The sequence below is a fragment of the Xenopus laevis genome, chromosome 2L (assembly GCF_017654675.1).
Source record: "Xenopus laevis strain J_2021 chromosome 2L, Xenopus_laevis_v10.1, whole genome shotgun sequence".
NCBI classification, from domain to species: domain Eukaryota; kingdom Metazoa; phylum Chordata; class Amphibia; order Anura; family Pipidae; genus Xenopus; species Xenopus laevis.
The window spans coordinates 190,764,059-190,791,138 of record NC_054373.1 but is presented as its reverse complement, the minus strand read 5'-3'; the positions used below and the strand labels follow the sequence as shown (position 1 = coordinate 190,791,138).

The 27,080-nt window shown below is 44.2% G+C and overlaps 1 protein-coding gene across 1 annotated transcript in view; it reads right to left on the bottom strand.

Annotated features, from left to right (window-relative positions):
• LOC108707607 (dynein heavy chain domain-containing protein 1) overlaps nt 1–20,979 on the bottom strand; it is a 55,184-nt gene extending 34,205 nt beyond the window's left edge. The window contains exons 1-13 of the mRNA XM_041582890.1: nt 20,531–20,979; nt 18,421–18,488; nt 17,753–18,347; nt 14,188–14,352; nt 13,581–13,784; nt 8,179–8,289; nt 7,684–7,840; nt 5,820–6,047; nt 5,374–5,508; nt 5,118–5,187; nt 4,498–4,721; nt 3,881–4,118; nt 1,100–1,257 (exon numbers count right to left, since the gene is read on the bottom strand). Of these exons, the coding sequence (XP_041438824.1) occupies nt 1,100–1,257; nt 3,881–4,118; nt 4,498–4,721; nt 5,118–5,187; nt 5,374–5,508; nt 5,820–6,047; nt 7,684–7,840; nt 8,179–8,289; nt 13,581–13,784; nt 14,188–14,352; nt 17,753–18,347; nt 18,421–18,478 (2,343 nt within the window). The 5' untranslated portion in view covers nt 18,479–18,488; nt 20,531–20,979. The remainder of the gene's footprint in view (nt 1–1,099; nt 1,258–3,880; nt 4,119–4,497; nt 4,722–5,117; nt 5,188–5,373; nt 5,509–5,819; nt 6,048–7,683; nt 7,841–8,178; nt 8,290–13,580; nt 13,785–14,187; nt 14,353–17,752; nt 18,348–18,420; nt 18,489–20,530) is intronic.
• Nucleotides 20,980–27,080: the final 6,101 nt, after the last annotated feature.

Sequence of the window (27,080 nt, the reverse complement as noted above, 5' to 3'; positions counted from 1 at the left end):
CTTGGTGTGGGGTGCACATGTTTCTTGGTGTGGGGTACACACGTTGGCTTTTTTACTCTACTGCACATGCGCCTGTTCTGGGGCTATTGGAGAATGAAGAAGCAGAAGAAGAGGATTGCTCTGTGGTGCTCAATGAAAAGTACCCTGGGCTGTTGCAGTTAAAAAGCATTGATATGGGGTATCAGGTGAGTGATGTACTGGAAGATACATTAGATAGATGCAAGGAAGGGTCGGATGCCTAATTAGCAAGTGAGGAAACACAGTGCTACTGAAATGAATACTCATAGTAAAATAACATTGTTCTTTATCCATGAGAAATTCATGTTTTCCCAGTCTGAACTGGAGGGGGGGGGGGGTTGATAGTTGGCATCACCTAGTAGTTGGGCAGGTTTCACTTGGATACAAATTTAACATTCATGAAGCTAAAAAGGAAAACTAAATACTGTAGCATGTACATAATCTCTAAGTTACCCTAAGGCTCACGATTGGCTAATCACACAACAACTGTCTTTGTATCATTTTATAGAAAGGGCCACATACCAACATATACATTTTGGGAATTGCCCCTCACCTTGCCCCAGCACTGGGAATGGCCCACATACTGGGGATTTCCCCTTACCTTGCCCACACACTGGGGATTTCCTCTTACCTTTCCTACTCACTGGGAATCACCCCTTACCTTGCCCACACCCTGGGAATTGCCCCTCACCTTGCCCACATACTGGGAATTTCCCCTTACCTTGCCCACACACTGGGAATCAACCCTTACTTTGCCCACACATTGGGAATTACCCCTCATCTTGTCCACACACTGGGAATTGCCCCTCATCTTGCCCACGTACTGGGGATTTCCCCTTACCTTGCCCACACACTGGAAATCAACCCTTACTTTGCCCACACATTGGGAATTGCCCCTCATCTTGCCCACATACTGGGAATCGCCCCTTACCTTGCCCACACACTGGGGATTTCCCCTTACCTTGCCCACACACTGGGGATTTCCCCTCATCTTGCCCACACACTGGGAATTTCCCCTTACCTTGCCCACACACTGGGAATCAACCCTTACTTTGCCCACACCCTAGGGATTGCCCCTCACCTTGCCCACACACTGGGAGAAGGATGAAACATCGGTGCTGATTCGCTGTAGAGAACCCAGAGCATCAGTCAGTTCCTGTAATAGTTGATGGGATCTCTGGGAAATCTCGGAGGACAAGAAGTCACAGATATCTTGGATAATCATCATCAATGCTGTACCTAAAACCCAGTTTGGAGGGAAAAATCTGCAATATTACATCAATGCTTAAAAATACCCCACTGTCCCCCTTATCTGGTGCAATGGATGGTTACATTTGTAGCCCGTCTGTATCACCCCCTTCCTTCCCAGGTAACTGCCCCCTACTGTGAGGGCAAACAAATCAGGACCCTCTGTATGAAAAGTAATACAATATACATAGTTCTCCCCGAGTCCCACTGTAAGAGATGAGCCCTGTGTGGATCCTACACTCCGACTACACTGGGCTACTACACTGGGCTATGACTACTACATGGCTACTGACATACACGAATGGTTTGCAGAGATGAGACTCCAAGACATTTTAGGAGTCCCAGGAGGCGGCAAGAGAGCTTTGCTCCTAGAGAGGAAGGAAAATCACATAAACCAGGGAGAGATTGTTTTGATTCCACTGCCTGGAAGACTATGGGGCAAATCCACTAAGCGCCGAAGCGCCTAACGCTAGTGTGAATTCGCCAGCATTGGGCATTTTCGTTACTTCGCTGATTCAATAACGGACGCTGGCGTAACTTCGCTAGTGTTACTTCGCAGCCCTTACGCCTGGCGAATTTGCGCAACGGACGTAACTACACAAATTCACTAACGCGCGCATTGTACTGAACGCTACGTTTTACGCTAGACTTCCTTCGCCACCTCAGACCAGGCACAACGCAATAGAGAAGATTCTTTATTATGGGTGATAGGCTGAAAAAGATCGAAAACATTTTTGGGGCTCCCCTCCTTCCCCCCTACATTTCCTAACTCATGGCAACTTAACTATACAGTGGGCACATGTGTAGGGCAAAATAAACATTTTATTTGATGTTTTGAAGGTGTCCCAGGCTTGTGTAGTTCTGCTACATATTCCTTCATTGTAACTTCAACTTGGCGCCGTATGCAAATTAACCATCGCTAGCGTAACTTCGCTTTGCTTAGAGAATCAACGCTAGCGCAACTTCGCAACCTTGTGCTACACCTGAGCGCAACTACGAATCTTAATGAATGTCCCACAATATATTAAAATGGCTTCAAGGTATTCAGAGCCAAAGAGGCCAGATGTCCCAAAGGTCAATCCAAGCCGCATTGATATGAGGCCTAAACTCCAGTAGGAGGAAGGTTGTTAAAATTCCTACAGGTCTGGGCAGAAGAAACCGAGGCTGATACTTGAAGAGGACAGAACAGAATTCAAGACCTTCACACAATCATTTAGTGCAGATATTCTGGGGAAATACATCCAGGAGCTTCAGTTGAAGGAGGCTACAGCAAAAAAAGAGTTTTTATTCTCCTGATTTTAGTTTGGAAAAAACAGGCAAGATAAGAGCAATGTTAGAGGTCGCAGAGTAGAAGAGAAATCTAATTCAATCGATGAACAGTTGTGTGAGCCCAGGGGACTGGCTCCTTTCCATCAATGTGAAAGATTTACATGTTTCCTGCAGAGCATCAGATTCATCAGATTCTACTTCCAAGGACAGAGTCTCCACTTCAGTTGCTTCTGCCTCTCCATCTCCAAACGTAATTGTCAGGTATAACTGCATCTCATATACCAGGAGTCCAGAATTAGGTTGTTAAACTGTCGATTGAGGGGAGTGAAGTCTGAACATTCAGGTCACTGATGAGGAGGAGGTCAGAGCTGATTTTATGGCAATTGCACAAAAGTTTCCAATGTTTTTGTCTAGAGCCTCTTGTGTATCCCCCCCCCTTGTACCACATGAGTGCAGTGAATAGGGCTTTTGCTGATCATTAAAGGGACAGTACGCCCAGGACCACCATCAGAAATCACAGGGCCCCATACGACAAAATTTCCTGGGCCCCCTGGGCTGCACCTACCCGCAAGCCCCACCTACAGGTCCGCCCTCCCCACCCCACAGATCCGCCCGTCCACCACACAGTAAAAAAACAAAAAAAATATTGGTGGCTAGGGTTCCCACATGTTAATAAAAAATAAAAAGATATTGGTGGTCAGGCCCCTCCCCCCATTAAAAAATATTGGTGGCTAGGACCCCACATGAGAAAAAAGAATTGGTGGCCAGGCCCCCCCCCACATTATGAGAAAATTGGTGGCCAGGGCCCCTTAAACGTCCATGCCTTCCCGAATTCAGCAGCTCTCAGAAAGATGGGGGGTCCGGCTTATCAAGTAAGTGTGGCGTGGCCGGGCCCCCCTTACCCTCGGGCCCCCTACAACTCTCCCCCCTGTCTCCCCCTGATGGCTGCACTGAGTATGCCCCCAACAAGAGTGCAATGAATAAGTCATCAGATTCTCCCAGTTACCCCCACTTCAAGGCACAGTGAGTTGGGGTTAACAATTTAATACCTGCTTTGCTCCTTCATTTGAATGGTCTAAAGCCCATATGCAATAAAAGGCACTAAGTTTGCCCAGGAGCAGTAACCCATAGCAACCAATAAGATGTTTGCATTTAAACAGGTGACCGGTAAATCCTACCTGCTGATTGGTTGCTATGGGTTACTGCTCCTGGGCAAACTTAGTGCCTTTTATTGCATAACCCCCCTAATTCTCTTCTATAGATATTCATGTTTCAGTCAGCATCTATTCTTGTCTGTCTCATTACATCCTTTTGTCTGTGTTAGTGTAAGTCTCTTTTTGCTTACCTGTCTCTTTGAGTATGTGAGAACAGGACACGGCCAGACCAGGGGCTGTTATACTCTCATGTATCCCCTGTACCTTCTTGGCCCAGCTCTGCAGCTGTAGGATCAAGTCTTCATACTGTCCGGCCGAGGAGCCCCAGAGATCTCGCAGAACTTCACGAGACCAGCGTTGCACATAACTATAGATCTGGCACAACCACGAGAGCGCTGCCATCTCTTTCTGAACCTCACATACAGAGTCCTTTAGAGCAAAGAGACAGTGGGGGAGATTATCAACTACCAGACAATTAAGAACACTCCAATCCAGAATATATGGCTGCATATCTCTCGACCTCATCCCTATCATCCATTTCCCACCCGTCAGCAGTCTCAGCCACCATTCACTAACATTTAGCAGTCTCTCTATTCCAGCAGTCTCACCTACCTGTTACTGATATGTAGCAGTCTCTCATTTCCAACAGTCTCACCTACCTGTTACTGATATGTAGCAGTCTCTCATTTCCAGCAGTCTCACCTACCTGTTACTGATATGTAGCAGTCTCTCCTTCTAACAGCTTCAGTGGCAGTCTCTCTAACTACCATCAACCTCTGCAGTAGCACAGGTAGTAGCACCCACTCACCTGGATCATACTCTGCAGCTTGTTCTTGGCCTGCTGAATCCTCCAATCAGTGCTCAGCATCTCCACCAGGGGGTGCAATCTCAGAGGTAAATATTGAGCCTTGTGGCGGTGCCCCTCAATTCCCAGGGTGCTGCCAGTGGAAGCATCTCTGCCTTTGACATAGGGGGGCACAGGCTTCGGCACAACCATCCGCAACTCTTCCTCACTCTGGAGAAGGGCAAACCCTGGGGAGCAGACGGCACATTGCGGCAAAGCCATGGATTTCCTCGGAATCAGTATATTGTGCCCAAGTGGTACTAGTAAATCAGCCCTCTGATCTCTTAGCTAAATGTTCCCTCCAGTAAATACAATGGAAATTTCAGTCTGGTTGTTGCAACTGGACAATCTCCCAGCATGCAGCTCAATACGTGTACTCCCTCCCTTACCCTCCAGCTTCAAGTAAATACCCCTCCCCAGCTAACGCCCCCCTACCCACCAACAACTGCCCCTCTACCCAACCTCTACATTCCAAGCTGGCACCACTAGAATAAGTCACAGCACTGCATCCAATTGAAAATTTCCTCCAGCCACCCCCAAATTATTGTACCCCTATCCCATCATGGGATATCCCTCCTACCTACCCTTGTGCTTCTCTTCCCCTTCATTTCCATATACATATGTATCCAGTCCTTGTACAGAAATGTCTGTAACCTACAGCCAGAAAGGGAAATAAAATATTAGTTATGATAGTAATTACTGGGGACTGTATGAGCAGATGAATGGGCTGATAGGAGATACAGGGGGTTGATAGGAGATACAGGGGGTTGATAGGAGATACAGGGGGTATATGGGTTGATAGAGATACAAGGGGTGTATGGGCTGATAGAAGTTACTAACCTTATTTACTGCCTCCAGGATAGAATCCAGGGCTTGCGGGAAGAGAAGTGTCAGCTCTGAGGATGAGGGGCAGAGAACCAGCTCACATTCACTAAATGCAACACTGGCACGTAGAAAAGTGCTATGGTTTCCACACTATGGACAACAAAACACTATTATTTGCCAATTCCATGTAATGGCCCTGCCTCTATACTGCTCTGTACAATCCACTCCTTACTTCTTCATCTTTATACTCTTTCCCATATATAGTCCCTCCTCTAGATTGTCGTCTCTTTTTATTGTCCTCACTATTCTCCCACACACATATATCCCTACTCTTATATATCCCTGTCTGTACTCCCACCTCTATACATTCCCTGCACAGACACACATACAAACAGTACACAGCCATACTAACAGGACACACACAGACACAGAAAGACAAGTAGAAAGACACAAAGGCTCACCTGGATGGCATCAGACCCAAAGGAGCAGACGTCCCTCTCAATGAAGGAAAGTAGATTCTCACAGATCATGTGACCCACAAGGGCGGCAAACTTTGCCAGTTTATTCATCCAGGACTCAGTCTGCCTCAAACTCCCTCCCATGGTCGTCCTACTGGTGCGCTGAGCAAGGACCATCACCTGTTCATCTCTCCTCAGGGTCTCCATCATGAGATACGTGTCTTCCCTCACCTCCAATTAAAAACAACCAAAGCAACTGCATAAATAAATGGAGGTGGGAGGAAAGAGAAGGAATAAAGGAAAAAATAGGAAAGTGGTGGATAAGAATAGATAGAAAGAGAAGGCAGGGTGGAAAATGACTGGGGAGATAACTGATAGCTTGGAAGATACAGTGGATGGGATTGGAAGCAAAATAAACGAAAGTAATTCATAGAATGAGAAGGTTAAAGTGGAATAAATACAATTTATAGAAGAAAAAAGACATGCAAAGAGAGATGGAATGTGTAGGAAAGGGGAATAGAAGGGAAGAGAAGGACTGGGTGGGAAAAAGGCATGGAAAAAAGAGAAGGAACAGGTGGGAATGGTAATGAAAGATAAGGAATGGGTAGGAAGGAAAGGAAAGAATGGGTAGGAAAAAGTATGAGAAGAGAAGGAAAAAGTAATGAAAGGGAAAAAAAGGAATGGGTAGGGAAATGGAATGGAAGAAAAGAGAAGGAATAGGTGGAAAAAAGGAATGAAAGAAAAGGAATGGATAGTAAAAAAGGGAAAAGAATGAATGGGTGGGAAAAATGAATGAAAGAGAAGAAATGGGTAGAAAAAAGAAAGGAAAGAGAAGGAATGGATGGGAAAAGGAATAGAAGAGAAGAAAAGGGTGGGGAAAAAGAATAAAAGCTGGAAAAAGGAATAGGAGGGAAGAGAAGGAATGGTGGAAAAAAGGAATGAAAGACAAGGAATGGGTAGGAAAAATGGAAGGGAAGAGAAGGAATGGGTAGGAAAAAGTAAGAGAAGGAATGGGTGGAAAAAAGGGAAGGGATGAGAAGAAATGGGTATAAAAAAGTGGAAGGGAAGGATAGTAGGAAAAATGGAAGGGAAAAGAAGGAATAGATAGGAGAAAATGGTAGGCAAGCAGGTTTCTTATGCAGAGAAGAGAAAGTGAAGAAAAAATAGGACTTTGCACTCAAAAAACCCCAAATCATGGTGCAATGTGTCCTGCCACTCCTTGTACCTTGTGCATGTCTGTATATCATTACTGTGCTGCTGTCCTCCTGCTATTCAGTACAGACTTCCTATAGGGTATATATGTCATTGCTGCTGTCCTCCTGCTATTCAGTACAGACTTCCTATAGGGTATATATATGTTATTGCTGCTGTCCTCTTGCTATTGAGTACAGACTTCCTATAGGGTATATATATGTTATTGCTGCTGTCCTCCTGCTATTCAGTACAGACTTCCTATAGGGTATATATGTCATTGCTGCTGTCCTCCTGCTATTCAGTACAGACTTCCTATAGGGTATATATATGTTATTGCTGCTGTCCTCCTGCTATTCAGTACAGACTTCCTATAGGGTATATATATGTTATTGCCATATAAAGTGCACCTCTGCAGTTTCTGTATATATATCTATATATATTTTAATATTCTATAGGTTTTTTACGCTGACTATCCGTGCTACTAATACTGTTGTATAATACTATAAGCATTTAGAATTCTGTCCTATCAGTTTACAGAGGGGCAGACGTTAGCCATGAGTGAATGGCCACAGTGATAGCGGGAAATGTACAGTAAGTAGGAAATATATTTTCCCTTTCCTCTCACATTGCCCTGTCTTTGCACCGTCACACACACATATAAGTGGCACCTTACCAGGCCCAGGATTTGGGTGACCAGGGTGAGGAAGTTGTAGAAGCGACTCTTTGCCTCTGTCGTAGCCTCAGAGAGCGCCCTCTGCATCTCAGGGTAAGAATAACAATGGGAATGGATGGGAGGCAACCAATGCACCTGAGATAGTTCTTGTAGCAGCCTGGGCCGGAATTAGAGACACAATCAGTAGAACCCATCAACTGTGTGACGGAGGATCAGTGGAGGGTGAAGTCATCAGGGACTGTGCAGGGGTGATGGGGGTGTCTTCTTAAATATATAAGAGACGTTGGACTGATGCCCAAATTATACAACGGGGAAGGGGTGAATCCCATTGCTAAAGAGTAGAGAGACCCCCCACCCCCGAAACATTACATGGGAGAGTAGACTGGCCCAGGCACTATTGTGAGAGAGGGGCATGAAGTGAGAATATTTCTAATGTGGGGGTAGGGATGGTTCTTAGGGTAAAGGGTTCAGTAAATTCCTTTATGCAAACTGTACCTGGATATATGCAGCATGGATGTTCCAAAGTGGGGTACAGTATATATGAGACTTTCATTTAATCTATTCTTTGTCCTGAGGAACCACATTCTTTTTACATTTCCCCTCCACCTGAGAGAGAGAGTTCAATGAGTTGGAGAAAGAGAGAATGCAGAAATAACACCGAATTGAACATTTGCACCCCTTTATAAGTCTGCGTGTCCTTCTGAGCCCTGGAAAGCAACATTATGGGGGGGGGTAATGTGTTTTGATTAGTCTATTGGCAGTTAATATTCTCAGGTCTCTCCCATGGGCCTTTGCCCCCCATAAACGACCACTGAATCAATGGGCAGGTGCTTGTATAATAATAATAATAATAATAATACCCCTTGTATTGCTCTTTGCAGTCTGATAATAAGGGACATATGTATCAAAAGGTGAAAATAAATTTCAGTGCAATTGAACAGATACACAGCGTTGTATTTACTTCAGCCATGTCCCAAGTGCGGCCCAGGGGCCAATTGCGGCCTGTTTTCACATTTACACACATCATGAAATGAATAATAATGAGGCCCCCACACCTTTTCACCTCACCAAATCTGCCCCTCGTTGCAAAAAGCTTGGGCACCCCTGATTTACTTGCACATGATTTCTACAGGAGAATATTTACCAAAGGCTGAACTTTAGTTTCACTTCTGTATGAGCCTAAAATCCCATAGAAGTGAAGAGAGAGTTTTTCCTGTGACCAACTGTGGTGAACTCTATTAACCCCTTGAATGAAACTAAGGCCAGTGGATTTGTCTCTGGGCAGCTTTCTTTGAGTCTCTCTCTGAAGAAGATGAGATATCAATGGCCTTTACAGCCCCAGCCTGGCATTGAGTCTATTTAATGTTTTCCGCTCTTTCTCTGTAGCTTTGACTTTTCTAAAAAACAATCCCCAGAATTCCAGTAAATTGATAATTTCTCTGTGATTTCAACGTCAGTCCCATTTCTCAGCTTATTTGGAAATGAAAAGGAAATCCAATATGTGATTGTTTTTTGTTAACCCTTTTGAGATCTTACTGCAGGTAAAACTTCACAGAATTGTGTGAAGAAGTGAGCAGAAGCCTTTTCTTGCAGTTCATTTGCACCCGCTCTCTGATTCCCATGGAGGGGTACAAAGGTATTTTTGGGCTTTTTGCCCCCCCCCCTCGGGTAGCAGGGGGGCGGGACTGTGACACCAGTGGGCGGGGCCATGATGTAGGTTTGTGTGGCTGTGATGTCAGGGGGTCCCAATTGGCAATTGGCTGATCGCCGTGTCAATCAAGGGAATCCTGCCCAGTTTTCCATATTTGGAAAACCAGGCAGGAAGTTTTGACCTGGCAGCCCTTCAAAATACCAGGCTGTTTGGGTCAAAACCGGTCAGGTGGCGACCCTATCCAAATTACAGAAAGACCCCAGATTCCAAGTGAAAGAGAATAGAGTTCTGTGTATGCAGATTTCCCCCGGGAGCCCCCTGACTTGAATGGATTCTGTTCTCAAGTTAGTCTTGGTTACTAGTTCCCCGACCTTGGGGGCAGTTCCACCTGCTTCGTTACCTGCACAATACGTGTCATTTATTGTGTAATAATTCAAGTTGGTCACCGCCCACTTATGAGCATGCTACAACACTAGCCACACCCCCAGGCTCTAACAATCTAAAGTTGGGATGCACCAGATCCAGGATTCACTTTGGTATTCAGCCAAATGTCATGTCAAGCCAAATGGAATCCTTAAAATTGTGACTTTTAATCACAAAACAAGGAAGTAAAATAATTTTGTTGTGTGTGTGGCTCTCTCTTTCTTTCCCCCTACCTGATTTGCATATTTAAATTAAAGTTCGGATTCAGTTCGGTATTCAGCCAAATCTTTCCCGAAGGATTGGGGGTTCAGCCGAATCCAAAATAGTGTATTTGGTGCATCTCTAATCTAAAGTCATTCCCTGATGTGGGATGGGATGAAGGATGTGGGAGGGTGATGGAGGATAGGATAAGATGGGCATGGGATTAAGGATGGTAATAATGAAGAACAATAAGTGACACCAACCAGTAAAATTGTAATAAATGTTATGTTAGAACAGGGTCTCCCTATATCATCTGTGTGTCCTTTGTACAATGATTTTAACCTGAGAAAATGTCAAAGTACAGGTAGGGGTCTCAGCAGAGGTTGGAGAATCCCTAATAATATAAAATGTATCAGTATATAAGAGTATATATATATATATATATATGGGAAGGAATACCCCCAGACAAGAGTCGGCCCTGCACATTACAAGATCTCTGAACAAAATCGTCAACATTCCAACATATCCGTTTAAACCTAAGGAACTGTTCTACAGATATGATAAAATAATGGGGGTGGTACTACTGATCTTTCCTCTATTGCCCCATAATTCAATATCCCGATATTAGGGTTAGGGTCATACAGCTTCACGTTTCTCCAGTATCAGTCCAGATCAGGCGTAACCATAGTAACAGATCTGTTCTTTAAAGGGATTGGATTCACTGTTCACAAAGATTTGCAAATGCTGAAGCAGACATTGCCCCCATGGCAGTTCCACACAATAGAAAAAGTTATGTCTTAACAAAATCTCCATGGCACCTTGAATACATTGTTTACATGGAAGCCCATAGATTCTTAACCCAACTGGTGTGGAACACAGGAATTCAGAGAAGTGACATTAATGGCTGCCCAATGTAAGACGGGTGCCCCAATGGTAAGATGGGTGACCTAATGGTAAGACGGGTGCCCCAATGTAAGATGGGTGCCCCAATGGTAAGAAGGGTTTCCCAATGGTAAGAAGGGTTTCCCAATGGTAAGATGGGTGACCTAATGGTAAGAAGGGTTCCCCAATGGTAAGATGGGTGACCTAATGGTAAGACGGGTGCCCCAATGTAAGATGGGTGCCCCAATGGTAAGAAGGGTTTCCCAATGGTAAGATGGGTGACCTAATGGTAAGACGGGTGCCCCAATGGTAAGAAGGGTTCCCCAATGGTAAGATGGGTGACCTAATGGTAAGACGGGTGCCCCAATGTAAGATGGGTGCCCCAATGGTAAGAAGGGTTTCCCAATGGTAAGATGGGTGACCTAATGGTAAGACGGGTGCCCCAATGTAAGACGGGTGCCCCAATGGTAAGAAGGGTTCCCCAATGGTAAGATGGGTGACCTAATGGTAAGACGGGTGCCCCAATGTAAGATGGGTGCCCCAATGGTAAGATGGGTGACCTAATGGTAAGACGGGTGCCCCAATGTAAGACGGGTGCCCCAATGGTAAGAAGGGTTTCCCAATGGTAAGATGGGTGACCTAATGGTAAGACGGTGCCCCAATGTAAGATGGGTGCCCCAATGGTAAGAAGGGTTCCCCAATGGTAAGATGGGTGACCTAATGGTAAGACGGGTACCCCAATATAAGACGGGTGCCATGTCGTTAACTGCACAACAGAAAGACATTGGACAAGGGGTTGAAGAGACCCAATTCCAGGCACTATGGGACGACCAACTGGAGCCCAGGCTGGTTCAGGTGAATGATGATAAATTGTGGCATTAAGAAGAATAAAACACTCCAAGGTGGAACTATCAATAATGTCTGGTGCACAATCAATGAATGTAAAAAGACGTTTCTGGATCTTTTTGGTTGGATTAGAAGAGAGAACCCATTTGGAAGTCCCATCCCGATCCCTGCATTGGGTTTTAGCTTCAGAGACACAATTGGTTCTATCAAGGAGCCCAATTAACCCAATTATTAGCAGCTTTATTAGTACAGACTCCGTTTAAGGTTATAAAGTAAATGTTTTTCATGAAATCTGCAACGTGATAAGTTGAAAGAGTTTAACAGTCCCGCCCCCTGCTTTCTATTGGTTGGTGTCGCTTTAAATAACTCCCTGTGTGCATTGCTTTACTCTATGATTAAGGGACAGGGGGGCACAAAACATGGAAGCATTTTTTTGACACGTTTGTTTGAATAATCAAGACTTTTTCATTTTTAAATTGGCCTGTCCTTGGATTTTGGGTGGGTCCAAGTCTTTTTCAAATTGTTAATGGTGGCCAATAATAATGGCACCCACCCACTGCAGGTGCAACTACTCAGCCAAAGCCACTCGGTGCTCAGGTTTCTGTTTGAACCGCACAAATGACACAATATTCCACTTCATTATGAGATAGTCATCATCCAGCGTTTGGTCACAATAGCATGACCCTTCCCCCAACACACACAATGAGAGACGTCACAATGTACTTTACATAACAGTAAACACACATTTTTCATTAATGCTCATTTTTTTTTACCCAGGCACCTCTTTCTTGTTACTCTGTGCTGAATATCTATCTATTTATTATCTATCTATCTATTATCTATCTATCTATCTATCTATCTATTTATTATCTATCTATCTATTATCTATCTATCTATCTATCTATTTATTATCTATCTATCTATTATCTATCTATCTATCTATTTATTTATTATCGATCTATTATCTATCTATCTATTTATTATCTATCTATCTATTATCTATCTATCTATCTATCTATCTATCTATCTATCTATCTATCTATCTATCTATCATCTATCTATCTATTTATTATCTATCTATCTATTATCTATCTATCTATCTATTATCTATCTATCTATTATCTATCTATCATCTATCTATCTATCTATCTATCTATCTATCTATCTATCTATCTATCTATCTATTATCTATCTATCTGGCATCTGTCTGTCTATCAACATATATGTATATACAGTAGATATAGGGTTGGGTACTGGAGTTTAGGGTTAGGATTTAGATTAGACCTGATCTAGTTTAGTGGTTTGAATATACAGTAAATGAAATCATTTCTCAGTGTTGTGTATAGGGAAGATAATATCATAATTATTTTAACCAGGAAACGAGACATAATGAATTATTTACAAATACAAACCCACGTTACAAACGTATGTTATTTTTGAAGCCTTGAGTCTTATTCTCTTTGCACCAATCACATGTATTTCTACAATTCTACTTAAATAACTCCTGCTGGTACTTAATGACATATATAAAGTTGCTTAAATGGTACAAAATGATGGAGATTATGTTTCATGGGCTGAAAAGATTTCCCTGGATTAAATAGGGTTAATCTTCCTTTGTAACTAAGTGGCAGTTGAGATCAGAGCTGCCAGTCAGGGAAAAGGAGTGAACTTCAATAACTGGGGGACTGGCTGAGAGAATCATAAAGCTGAAATATGTGTCCCTGCCTCCCATCTGCCTTGACTCTATACTTTATATATCCAGCAAATCATCATCCTCTCAGTTCCCTTCCCAAAAGCAACTTTGTATGACAAAGAGTAATGACTGCCAATGTCCCGGGGGCGCAGAGAGTGGAAATGCACTGGGGCACTTGTGAGAATATAATTGCCCCCTTACCTGAGGAAAATCCTCCTGATCAGGAAATATTTGCAGAAAGGGATGCTCCGCAAGGCTCTGCACAGAACAGCTTCCCGGTGCCAGGCTCCCAGCTCCTGTGCCTCGTGCCCACTTTGAGGGTCAACATGTAGAATCCCAAATGGAGAGAAGACAAAGTGCTCGGGGTGCAGGCGGGTAGGAGAAGTCACCCACAAGTCATAGGGGCTACAAACGCAGCAGGAGAGATGGTTAATACCCAGTGTTACCCCACAATTCCCTGTTTCTTTAAATAAAGCCTCCATATTGCCCCCTTCAGCAGTTCCTTTCCTCTCAATTTACCCCTCCCAGCAAGAAACCCCCACCTACACCCAGCTGCCTCCTCTCCTTTCAAACTAGAGTCTGTCTCTCTATTGCACCCTCTCCCTTTCCTCTCTCCTTTACTAGGATCATTCTCCCTTTCCCCTTGGTTCTTACTGTGCAGAGCTTTCTGGTTGCCTCCAGTTCTTCTCTCCAACCTCCCTCTCTTCTTTAACTTGGATAAGCTTCTGCTGCCTCCTCTTCCCTGTAACCCTCCCTGCAGGTGCCTATTCCTCCCAATTACACCAATTTACAATTACCAAGGAATTACCTGCTTTGCTTTGCCTCCGCTCTGTTCAGATAGAGAAAGATGCTCTTCCCCAAGTGTCTGTAGGCAACGAGAAGCTCTGCTGCGGCCACTCCACTCATCTCTCTCTGTCTCTGCTCCGCACTGACTGGCGCACTCGTTACTTCTGGAAGCGGATCATTAACCCGCCTGTGGGACAACATAAATCATAACTACATCATGTCTACATCACAGCTACATCATGTCTACATCATGTCTACATCACGGCTACATCATGTCTACATCACAGCTACATCATGTCTACATCACAGCTACATCATCTCTACATCATGTCTACATCACTGCTACACCACAGCCACATCATGTCTACATCACGGCTACCTCATGTCTACACCACAGCCACATCATATCTACACCACGGCTACATCATATCTACACCACGGCTACATCATGTCTACACCACAACTACCTCATGTCTACATCGCAGCCACATCATGTCTACATCACGGCTACCTCATGTCTACACCACAGCCACATCATGTCTACACCACAGCTACATCATGTCTAAATCACGGCTACCTCATGTTTACATCACAGCCACATCATGTCTACACCACAGCTACATCATGTCTAAATCACGGCTACCTCATGTTTACATCACAGCCACATCATGTCTACACCATAACTACCTCATGTCTACATCACAGCCACATCATGTCTACATCATGTCTACATCACTGCTACACCACAGCCACATCATGTCTACATCACGGCTACCTCATGTCTACACCACAGCCACATCATATCTACACCACGGCTACATCATATCTACACCACGGCTACATCATGTCTACACCACAACTACCTCATGTCTACATCGCAGCCACATCATGTCTACATCACGGCTACCTCATGTCTACACCACAGCCACATCATGTCTACACCACAGCTACATCATGTCTAAATCACGGCTACCTCATGTTTACATCACAGCCACATCATGTCTACACCACAGCTACATCATGTCTTAATCACGGCTACCTCATGTTTACATCACAGCCACATCATGTCTACACCATAACTACCTCATGTCTACATCACAGCCACATCATGTCTACATCATGGCTACATCATGTCTACATCACAGCCACATCATGTCTACATCTCGGCTACCTCATGTCTACACCACAGCCACATCATATCTACACCACGGCTACATCATATCTACACCACGGCTACATCATGTCTACACCACAACTACCTCATGTCTACATCGCAGCCACATCATGTCTACATCACGGCTACCTCATGTCTACACCACAGCCACATCATGTCTACACCACAGCTACATCATGTCTAAATCACGGCTACCTCATGTTTACATCACAGCCACATCATGTCTACACCACAGCTACATCATGTCTAAATCACGGCTACCTCATGTTTACATCACAGCCACATCATGTCTACACCATAACTACCTCATGTCTACATCACAGCCACATCATGTCTACATCATGGCTACATCATGTCTACATCACAGCCACATCATGTCTACATCTCGGCTACCTCATGTCTACATCACAGCCAGATCATGTCTACACCACAGCTACATCAAGTCTAAATCACGGCTACCTCATGTTTACATCACAGCCACATCATGTCTACACCACAGCTACATCATGTCTAAATCACGGCTACCTCATGTTTACATCACAGCCACATCATGTCTACACCATAACTACCTCATGTCTACATCACAGCCACATCATGTCTACATCATGGCTACATCATGTCTACATCACAGCCACATCATGTCTACATCACGGCTACCTCATGTCTACACCACAGCCACATCATGTCTACACCACGGCTACATCATGTCTACATCACAGCCGCATCATGTCTACACCACGGCTACATCATGTCTACACCATAACTACCTCATGTCTACATCACAGCCACATCATGTCTACATCACGGCTACCTCATGTCTACACCACAGCCACATCATATCTACACCACGGCTACATCATGTCTACATCACGGCTACCTCATGTCTACACCACAGCCACATCATGTCTACACCCCAGCTACATCATGTCTAAATCACGGCTACCCCATGTTTACATCACAGCCACATCATGTCTACACCACGGCTACATCATGTCTAAATCACGGCTACCTCATGTTTACATCACAGCCACATCAAGTCTACACCACGACTACATCATGTCTACCTCACAGCCACATCATGTCTACACCACAGCCACATCATGTCTACATCATGTCTTCATCACGGCTACCTCATGTCTACATCACAGCCACATCATGTCTACTTTACAGCTACCTCATGTCTACATCACAGCCACATCATCTCTACACCATGGCTACATCATGTCTACATCACGGCTACATCCAGGGCCGGATTTACATAGTCGGCACCTCTTACTGTGTCAGCTCAGCGTCCAAAATGGTATCAGTGCTGTGGTTTCTGAAACTATATGTGTCTTTCTTGCACTAGGAATACTTGTGACATGAGACAACAGATGGATTCCGTGTTCTGTGTAAACATTCTACAACCCTAATAACAGAATGGCCTTTAACCTTGAGCTTCTTCTACAACACAGCAGTACTAGTGTCCTGTTCTATAATCTCTTATATCTTATATAGTCTTAAATCTAAAACCCTGATATCTACACAAGGGACCTCTGCCCTTGACTTCTACATGGCCTCCACAAATCTTAGCTGGAGTATTTTCTGATTCGAGCTATTTCCAGCTTCAGGGCATAATAAATCTCCAAACATTTGAGGGGTTTTTTTTAAAAGGAAAGTTTTTTACTGAAAACTACAGATGCAGCCACTTTGGTTTGTCTGTTTGACACAGAATAACTAAACACAGATATCCCATTTATCTCATTTAACACAGAAAACTGCGTCACAACATCCCATCTAATTAAAGCATTCACCATTGTTCACAATGGTGCTTTGGTATGCTAATGGAAAGGTTAAATGCATTAAATGAGTTAAGATGACTTTAGATAACGCAGTTTCTTCAATTAACCCTGAGTCATGACGCATTTATCTCACAAATCCAAGTGGCTTCATCTGTACCACCAAAAACTCAAATTTTTTTTGGGAAAACAACTCAACCATAATAAATAACCCCCTTAATGATATACATGTATTTGCCTGATGATACTTTCATAAGACTAGACAAGTGCAACTTGCTACTAACTGCCAACTCTCCCCACTACAGTTTGTATTAACTACAGCTGCCAGACTCCTTCCCCTCTCGTCCAAGAGAGAACACCAAGGAGAGACCGAATGGGCAAGGAGACAAAGGCTGGAAAAGAAGTCACATAATGACCAAGGATTCAGATAATGGCCAATGAGACAGGGCTAGAGAAGGAGACTCATACTTGCCAAGAAGGAACACTATGGCCAAGGAGAACCAGGCTGGAAAACGAGGCACAAAATGACCAAGGAGTAACAGAATGGCCAAAGGGAGCCGGAGGTATAACCAGAAGCTGAGGGACCTTCCTGAGGACACAGACACTTGGTATTAAAAATAGTGTAAGTATCTTACCTTCTGGCTGGAAGTTTTGATTCTGGGACAAGCTTCAGAGGTAGGTCGGTGTTGAGTGCCAGGGTGATGGGGGCACGATTGCTCCGCCAAACAGACTCATATTCTGCAAGCTCCACTCCCACACCCCCAACATAATGAGGTAATTCACGCAAATAGATAGCTAGCTCTTGAGATGGGTAGTTGTAGTCACTGTCCTTGGGAAGTCGGAATAGTGAGGAATGATCCAGAGGAAAGGAGGCTTTCATGGCGCCAGGAATGTCCAGATCTCTCAGAATGCGTCTGTTCTGCTGGTACTCTCGGTTCAGCTGGTCAAGGACTGGGAGGAGAACTGGCCGCTCACTAGACAAGTGGTCTCGGAAAGGACGTATATGATTCAGAACTTCCAATAGTTCCAACCAAGATTCCCGGCAAGATCCCCGTAGACCAGTCGACACAAACGCCACCAGCTCATGGGCCAAAAGAGCCACATCACTGGGGCATGGACAGCCTGTAACAGACAGTTGCTGGGAAAGTCGGCTTCTCAGACTCTGCGACCACTTCCTGGTTCTCCCTTGAACACGTCCAGCTGAAGTGACTGGAGATGCCCTGGCCGCACCTGCTGAGAGTAAAACCTGCTTATTTGTGGGAGCAGATATTTGTGTAGATACAGTATGTGTGGCACCACCTACCTGTACTGACTCTGCCTACAGTGATTGGGGGGAGGCCACCTGGAGGCTGGGAAGCCATTGCTGGGTGCCTGTTGGTAAAAACATGATTGCTTCATCAAAACCCAATAAAATTCCCTTCCATGAAGCAGGACCAATTGCAAAGAATAAAGATAAATAATTCCTAGATCAAGGGGCAAAAATGGCCTCACGCTTACACACTCTCCTCAATACTCCCCTCAACATACTCTCCTCAATACTCACATAAACACACGCTCACTCCACTCCAGTCTCCCTCACCCTAGTCTCCTGTACCCCCAGTCACCTGTACCCCCAGTCTCTTTCACCCCCAGTCTCCCTCACCCCAGTCTCCCTCACTCCAGTCTCCTGTACCCCCAGCCTCTTTCACCCCCAGTCTCCCTCACTCCAGTCTCCTGTACCCCCAGCCTCTTTCACCCCCAGTCTCTTTCACCCCCAGTCTCCTGTACCCCCAGTCTCTTTCACCCCCAGTCTCTTTCACCCCCAGTCTCTTTCACCCCAGTCTCCTGTACCCCCAGTCTCTCTCACCCCCAGTCTCTTTCACCCCCAGTCTCCCTCACTCCAGTCTCCTGTATCCCCCAGTCTCCTTTCACCCCAGTCTCCTGTAACCCCCAGTCTCTTTCAACCCCCAGTCTCTTTCACCCCCAGTCTCCTGTACCCCCAGTCTCTTTCACCCCCAGTCTCTTTCACCCCCCAGTCTCTTTCACCCCCAGTCCTCCCTCACCCCCAGTCTCCCTCACTCCAGTCTCTTTCACCCCCAGTCTCCTGTACCCCCAGTCTCTTTCACCCCAGTCCTCCTCACTCCAGTCTCCTGTACCCCCAGTCTCTTTCACCCCCAGTCTCCCCTCACTCCAGTCTCCTGTACCCCCAGTCCTTCTTTCAGCCCCCAGTCTTCCCTCCAGTTCCTTTCACCCCCAGTCTCCCTCAGTACCCCCAGTCTCTTCACCCCAGTACCCCCAGTCTCTTTCACCCCCAGTCTCTTTCACCCCCAGTCTCCCTCACCCCCAGTCTCCCTCCACCCCAGTCTCTTTCACCCCCAGTCTCCCTCACTCCAGTCTCCTGTACCCCCAGTCTCTTTCACCCCCAGTCTCCTCACCCAGTCTCCTGTACCCCCAGTCTCTTTTCACCCCAGTCTCCTGTACCCCCAGTCTCTTTCACCCCCAGTCTCCTTTCACCCCCAGTCTCCCTCACCCCAGTCTCCCTCACTCCAGTCTCTTTCACCCCCAGTCTCCCCACTCCAGTCTCCTGTACCCCCAGTCTCTTTCACCCCCAGTCTCCCTCACTCCAGTCTCCTGTCTCTTTCACCCCCCAGTCCCTCTTTCACCCCCAGTCTCCCTCACTCCAGTCTCCTGTACCCCCAGTCTCTTTCACCCCCCAGTCTCCCTCACCCCAGTCTCCTGTACCCCCAGTCTCTTTCACCCCCAGTCTCCCTCACTCCAGTCTCCTGTACCCCCAGTCTCTTTCACCCCCAGTCTCCCTCACTCCAGTCTCCTGTACCCCACCCCCAGTCTCTTTCACCCCCAGTCACCCCAGTCTCCTCAACCCCAGTCTCCACCCCCAGTCTCTTTCACCCCCAGTCTCTTTTCACCCCCAGTCTTCCCTCACTCCAGTCTCCTGTACCCCCAGTGTACCCCCAGTCTCTTTCACCCCCAGTCTCTTTCACCCCCAGTCTCCCTCACTCCAGTCTCCTGTACCCCCCAGTCTCATGTACCCCCAGTCTCTTTCACCCCCAGTCTCTTTCACCCCCAGTCTCCCTCACTCCAGTCTCCTGTAACCCCCAGTCTCCTGTACCCCCAGTCTCTTTCACCCCCAGTCTCTTTCACCCCCAGTCTCCCTCACTCCAGTCTCCTGTACCCCCAGGTCTCTTTCACCCCCAGTCTCCTGTACCCCCAGTCTCTTTCACCCCCAGTCTCCTGTACCCCCAGTCTCTTTCACCCCCAGTCTCCTGTACCCCCAGTCTCTTTCACCCCCAGTCTCCTGTACCCCCAGTCTCTTTCACCCCCAGTCTCTTTCACCCCCAGTCTCCTGTACCCCCAGTCTCTTTCACCCCCAGTCTCTTTCACCCCCAGTCTCTTTCAGCCCCAGTCTCCCTCACCCGAGAGGATTCGCTGCTGTCTCTTCCAGTCAGTTTGATTCGGTACCGACAGTCGCAGTCACACAAATTTCATCCGATAAACTTCGCACTGGACTTTTCTGTTGCCAAGGAAGCGCGGCGGTTACTATGGGCGGGGCTATAGCGGAATGTTATGGTGACGTGTCCCTGGGGCGTGAGCAGAGAGCGAGAGTGGGAGGGACAGAGGAGGGGAATGGGGTCGGAGGTTCTGCTCAGCGGCGATTTGGTGTTTCATTGTGATCATGGGGGTGCAGTGAGTCTGTGAGGTTTATCTCAGCCCGTGTGTGTGTGAGACTGATGTGCTACTTACTGTCCCCCCTCAGTGTAATGAACTCGCCCTGTACAGCCAATCAGTGACTGAGATAAGTATGACACGCCCTCCTGCGGCCGCTCGTGACGTGAAAGGCAACTTTATTATTTCAGCAAGTTCTAATCACACACGTGTTTATAGTTCTGTAACGGCTGGGAACCGGAAATGACGTTGTCTGTCTCCTCCCTCTCCTTCAATCAATGTCTTTAACCCTTTGTGAAACCTAATAAACTGCAGTTCTTATTATATTGTACAGAAACTCTTGTTATTATTATTATTATTATTATTATTATTATTATTATTATTATTATTATGTGTACAAAGCAACAGTCATTGTTTCTTCTATAAAGTCACTACATTGAGCGTTATCTCTTCTCTTATTTCTATTTCATTCTCATCATCTTCCCACGGTCTCTGCAATGAAACCGACGCTTTTTATTTCTTCTAACAAATGAGTGAAGTAAATGGTTGTGTTTGTGTAGCCGAGGATGAGGAGAGTATAACTTTATTAGCAGAGACTCATGCAGCCATTACACAAGAGTAACTGTCACTTGTAAACTTCCAGCAATAAGTCTGAGCACAGTGACACCTACAGGCCATTTGTATAAACACCACATATTCCCCCTATAGTAGAAAAGCATTTGTGCAAATGTAATAAACAACAACAATGCTTCTTAAAGCAATAATATACATTATTCACATCACATGGGTCCATGCAGGTAGTTTTGTGATTCTCTCAGTACGCCTTATAGGTTCACTTTCTTCAGGCCTATTGCAGTTGACATCAGAAGTAGGAAAATGTTCTTCATCAAATGAAGCTTCTCCAAATTCATATCTAACAGGAGCAAGACGACTTGTATTCTATATGCGTCCATCAGACAGTTCATATGTGTATGGTCCTCGCTGGCGTCTCACTTTAAGTGGTGTAGTAAATTTAGATTGTCCTTGTTTCAGTATTCCTGGTTTCTTAATTCTGACTAAAGATCCAGGATGAAAGTGCACTTCTCTGGCACCATTGTTTCTGTCAGTATAAGCCTTGCATTTGGCTTATTGACGTTTCACAATGTCAGCAGTAGATGATTTTGTAGGCACAGTATTTTGTGGAAGTTTGATGTCTGCAACATGTAACTTAGTGCACATCTGTCTGCCATGTAATAATTCAGCTGGAGATGATTGGGTTGTTGCATGGCATGTTGCTCTTTAGTTATGTAGGAACTCTATTGTAAATACTTTCCAAGATTTCCCAGTAAGATTTGCTGTCTGTAGTGTTTCTTTCAGACTTCTGTTGAATCGCTCGATTTCTCCATTTGCTTGTGGGTAATACACTGAAGATTTCCTATGCACAATATTCCTCTCTCTCAGAAAGGATTCAAACTCATATGAGACAAACTGTGGTCCGTTGTCTGATATTAACTCCTTTGGATTACCTTCTCTGCTGAAGACTGTAGACAGAAATGTTATTACTGTAGCTGATGTTATATGAGAAACAAATGCAATGTCTGTCCATTTACTGTAATAGTCTATCAAGGTTATAGTAAATCTATAGTCTATAGGAGCATCTGTATAAGGACCGACAATATCAATAGCAAGTTTTTCCCATGTTGAATCAGGGAATGGTACTGGTTTTATATCTGGTCTCGACTTAACTTTGTGTATAAATTCCTTTGCACAACCCAGTGAAGTGTTGCTTTGTGGTGAAGTGTTAGACACTGGCTGTGTGTCAGGCACTGGTGTTGTAGTAATGAGACCATCAACTAATTGTAGGTTTAATGCAGCAAAAGAGATCCCTTCCAAGTATAGCAGTTCCCTTATTCACAATGTAAAAGTCACATTTTGCAGTATTTGATTCAAATCGTACAGTCACTGGCAAGTAACCAAACACAGGGATTGGATCTTTTAAAGGACCAGTAACATCCAAAAAATTTTTTTAAACAAATGTGTTAGTACACAACGAAAATAAACACCAACACAAATTATACTTTAAAATAGAAAAGTCTTTATTAAGAAATAACTTACAGAAACTCTGCTTCTGCTCCTCTACAGAAAAGGCGACAGGGCGACTATCCATTAAGAGGTGCTTGATTTCTCCTCCCTGGCTCTCTGCTGCTGGATCCTTTAGCTGCCACATTCTGTGCTTTCTGTAGTACAGCGGCGCTTCCAGCATGAACTTTCTGCGGATATGCGGTGCCATTGCTCCTATGGGGCCATGATCTCTCTCTCACTGCTGTAAAGGCTCAGGCACTGCTCCCCAAAACCTTGCTCACCGGTTCCAGCCGCAGTGCAATTACCAACCCCCCCCCTGAGGCACCTTCTGCATTCGCTCATTATCCCAGATGTATGGGTACAGGACAGGAAGGTCTTGGGAGGAGGATACAGCAGCCCGGGGCCTCCCCTCTCCTGGTCTCTCCCCACCAAGTAAATAATAATACCTTTAATTGACATACGAGATGCCTTCTACATTCGGTAATTATACCAGATGTAGCTCTGGGAATAGAATCAGAGGTTGAGAGCACTAGCGGCTCAGCCAGGTGTCGTGCTTGGGAGCTGCAGCCCACCAAACCACTGAAAGCCACCCCCCCCATAAATGGGGACCCTGACTTCCAGGAGCAATCTTCTTCTCACAGCTGCTTCTTGCCTGCTGTTCCTTATGCCTCCCGCTCATCCCTGGCATAAAATGCACAAGAGCTGTCAGTCACATAGCCCTTTGCACAGACACATAACTATGTGTTTAGCTGTGCCAAGTAAGCCTCAACTTCCCTATCCCAAATCAACAACCCACCAAATCCTCTTCATTTCCATATCAGTCAAAGTTGACCAATCACAAGAGGACTTTCCAATCCATGTCAAAGACTGCCTGTCAACAACATAGCCCTTTGCCTAGACTCTATGACAATTTGACATTGCCGCTATCCCGTAATACCATAGGGAGAGAACAACCCACCAAGTCTCCTTCGTTTCCACATCAGTCAAAGTTGACCAATCACAAGAGGACTTTCCAATCCAGGTCCACAACATAGCCCTTTGCCTAGGCTCTATGACAATTTGACATTGCCGCTATCCCGTAATACCATAGGGAGAGAAAAAACCCACCAAGTCTCCTTCATTTCCATATCAGTCAAATTTAACCAATCACAAGAGGACTTTTCTATCCAGGTCAAATACTGCCTGTCAACAACATAGCCATTTGGCTAGACTCTATGACATTTTGACATTGCCGCTATCCCGTAATACCATAGGGAGAGAACAACCCACAAGTCTCCTTCATTTCCATATCAGTCATAGTTGACCAATCACAAGCAGACTTTCCAACCAAGGTCAGAGACTGCCTGTCAACAACATAGCCCCAATTTGACATTGCCGCTGTCCCTTAATACCATAGGGAGAGAACAACCCACCAAATCACCTTCATTTCCATATCAGTCAAAATTGACCAATCCAAAGAGGACTTTCCAATCCAGGCCACAGTCTGCCTGTCAACAACATAGCCCTTTGCCTAGACTCTATTACAATTTGACATTGCCGCTATCCCGTAATACCATAGGGAGAGAACAACACACCAAGTCTCCTTCAATTAGCCATTGCCCAAGGACTCCCATGATAAAATGTCATTACAACACATAGACATTTGTTGAGCTTTGCCTAGGACGCCTCAACTACCCTATCCCGTAATACCATAGGGAGACAAAAACGACAAAGTCCTCTTCATTTCCATATCAGTCATAGTTGACCAATCACAAGAGGACTTTCCAACCCAGGTCAAAGACTGCCTTTCTACAACATAGCCCTTTGTCCAGGCTCTATGACAATTTGACATTGCCGCTATCCCATAATACGATAGGGAGAGAACAACCCACCAAGCCTCCTTCATTTAAATATCAGTCAAAGTTGACCAATCACAGGAGGACTTTCCAATCCATGTTAAAGACTGCCTGTCAACAACATAGCCCTTTGTACAGGCTCTATGACAATTTGACATTGCCGCTATCCCAAAATACCATAGGGAGAGAACAACCCACCAAGCCTCCTTCATTTAAATATCAGTCAAAGTTGACCAATCACAAGAGGACTTTCCACTCTATGCCAAAGAGTGTCAGTCAAACAACCCTCTGCCTAGCCTCTATGGCAAATAGCCATTTTTTTTTCTTTCTTTCATTAACTTTATTTACAGAAAAAACAAACAAAAAGAAACATAAAGAAACACATTTTTTTTCACAAAACTAACATATTCCAAGATGTAGGTCTCCATAGAAATTCAGCATTAGTCTTCCCTAAATGTTTTACATCTCTTAGAAAATACAAATACATTTTTGCTAGACATAATCCAATACATTGCTCTGGAGTTATGTTATCACGTTTAAGCAAAAGTATATTACGAACTTTCCACAGTGATTCCTTCATGCAGTTTACAGTATACCATGCACGTAGTTTTTTATCCTTATTATTGCATTCTAAGGTACCAAAAAATGCATCATTCATATCAAAGTTTTTTACATCAAAAACATTATACAATAAAACAAACAATTTTCCCCATACAAACTTAGCATAAACACAATCCCAAAAAACATGTTGAACAGTTTCTTCATATCTACATTTTTCTCTAGGACACACTTTGGTTGTATCCGAGCGCCTCATATACTGAAAAGACCTAGTGGGTAAACAATTATGCACAATTGACCATGCTAAGTCTTTTTGATGATTTTCCATTTGCTTTTCTGACACATTTCTCCAAATCCTTTTGCTTTGTTCAACAGAAGAATTGTCCACAATAATAACATCCTCTTTAGATTGGATCCATTTCGTTAATTTCTTTTGGTCAGATAAAAAGTCCTTAGGGGCATCACTTAAAACATATTTTTTAAAGATTTTTTCCAATAAAATGTATTGGGAGGAAACATTCATTAAAACTGGAATTGTCAAAGGGAAAGTACATAATTTATATTTTCTAAAGAAAGCTCCAGCACAATAAGATATAAAACAAGATTGAATTTCAAATTTTTTAAGATTTCGATAAATAAAACAAAAGAATTTAACATACAGGAATCTTTCAAAATCAGGAAAATTTTTTCCACCATTTTCTTTGCTCTAATAACCTTTATTCGACTTAACTTTTCCATCTTAGAATTCCATAGGAAAATGAAACATAATCTAATTATTCTCTTCATATTTAGAGTAGAAGGTGGAAAAATCATTGCAATATACAACATCATTGGCAACAATACTGACTTAACAATTAAGGTTTTCCCTTCCATTGTCAGCCCTCTAAGTGACCAATACTGTAATTTTTTCTGCATTTTTCCTAGTAAAATATCCCAATTAGGTTGACCATCATTTTCTGCACCAAAAAGAATTCCTAAAATTTTTATTCCTTTGTCTTGTATTGTCACTTCACAATTAACATTTTCCCAATTACCTATCCCCAAACACTCACATTTATTTACATTTAGCTTAAACCCAGATGCTTGACAATAAAATTTTGTTAACAAAAGAGCTCTTTGAATTGCGGCCGGCTTTTCACAGAAAATGGTTACATCGTCCATGTATGACACAACTTTAATTTGAACACCGTTACCACCCGGTACCGGAACTCCTTTCACCATTTTATCTTTTCTCAAAGCACATAACAATGGTTCTAATGCACATATAAATAAGATAGGGGACAATGGACATCCCTGTTTAACACCACTCAAAAGGGGAATTTCACGTGTCCTATTACCATTTATTTGAATTTCACACACAGTTTGACGATAAAGTGCATGGATTTGATTTAACATAACATCAGGTAACCCCATTTTCTTTAACACTGCAAGTAAAAACTGATGGGAAACACGATCATACGCCTTTTCGAAATCTAAGGATAAAATTGCTAAATTTTGCTTACGGTCATTAGAATACCATATTATATCCCGGATAAGGGACAAATTATCCCAAATACACCTTCCGGGCACCCCACATACCTGATTATAATGAATTACTTTTTCAATTACCAACTTAAACCTGTTTGTTAATAATTTAGCAAAAAACTTATAATCAGAATTTAATAAAGAAATTGGGCGCCAATTTTTAATATCAGAAGTATCACCTTTTTTATGAATTAGAACCACAACACTTTTTCTCCAAGATGATGGTAAAACCTTCGCATAAAAACATTCACTAAAAAGACCCAGCAAATCCTCCTTTAACATTCCCCAAAATTTCATATAAAATTCACTTGCAATACCATCC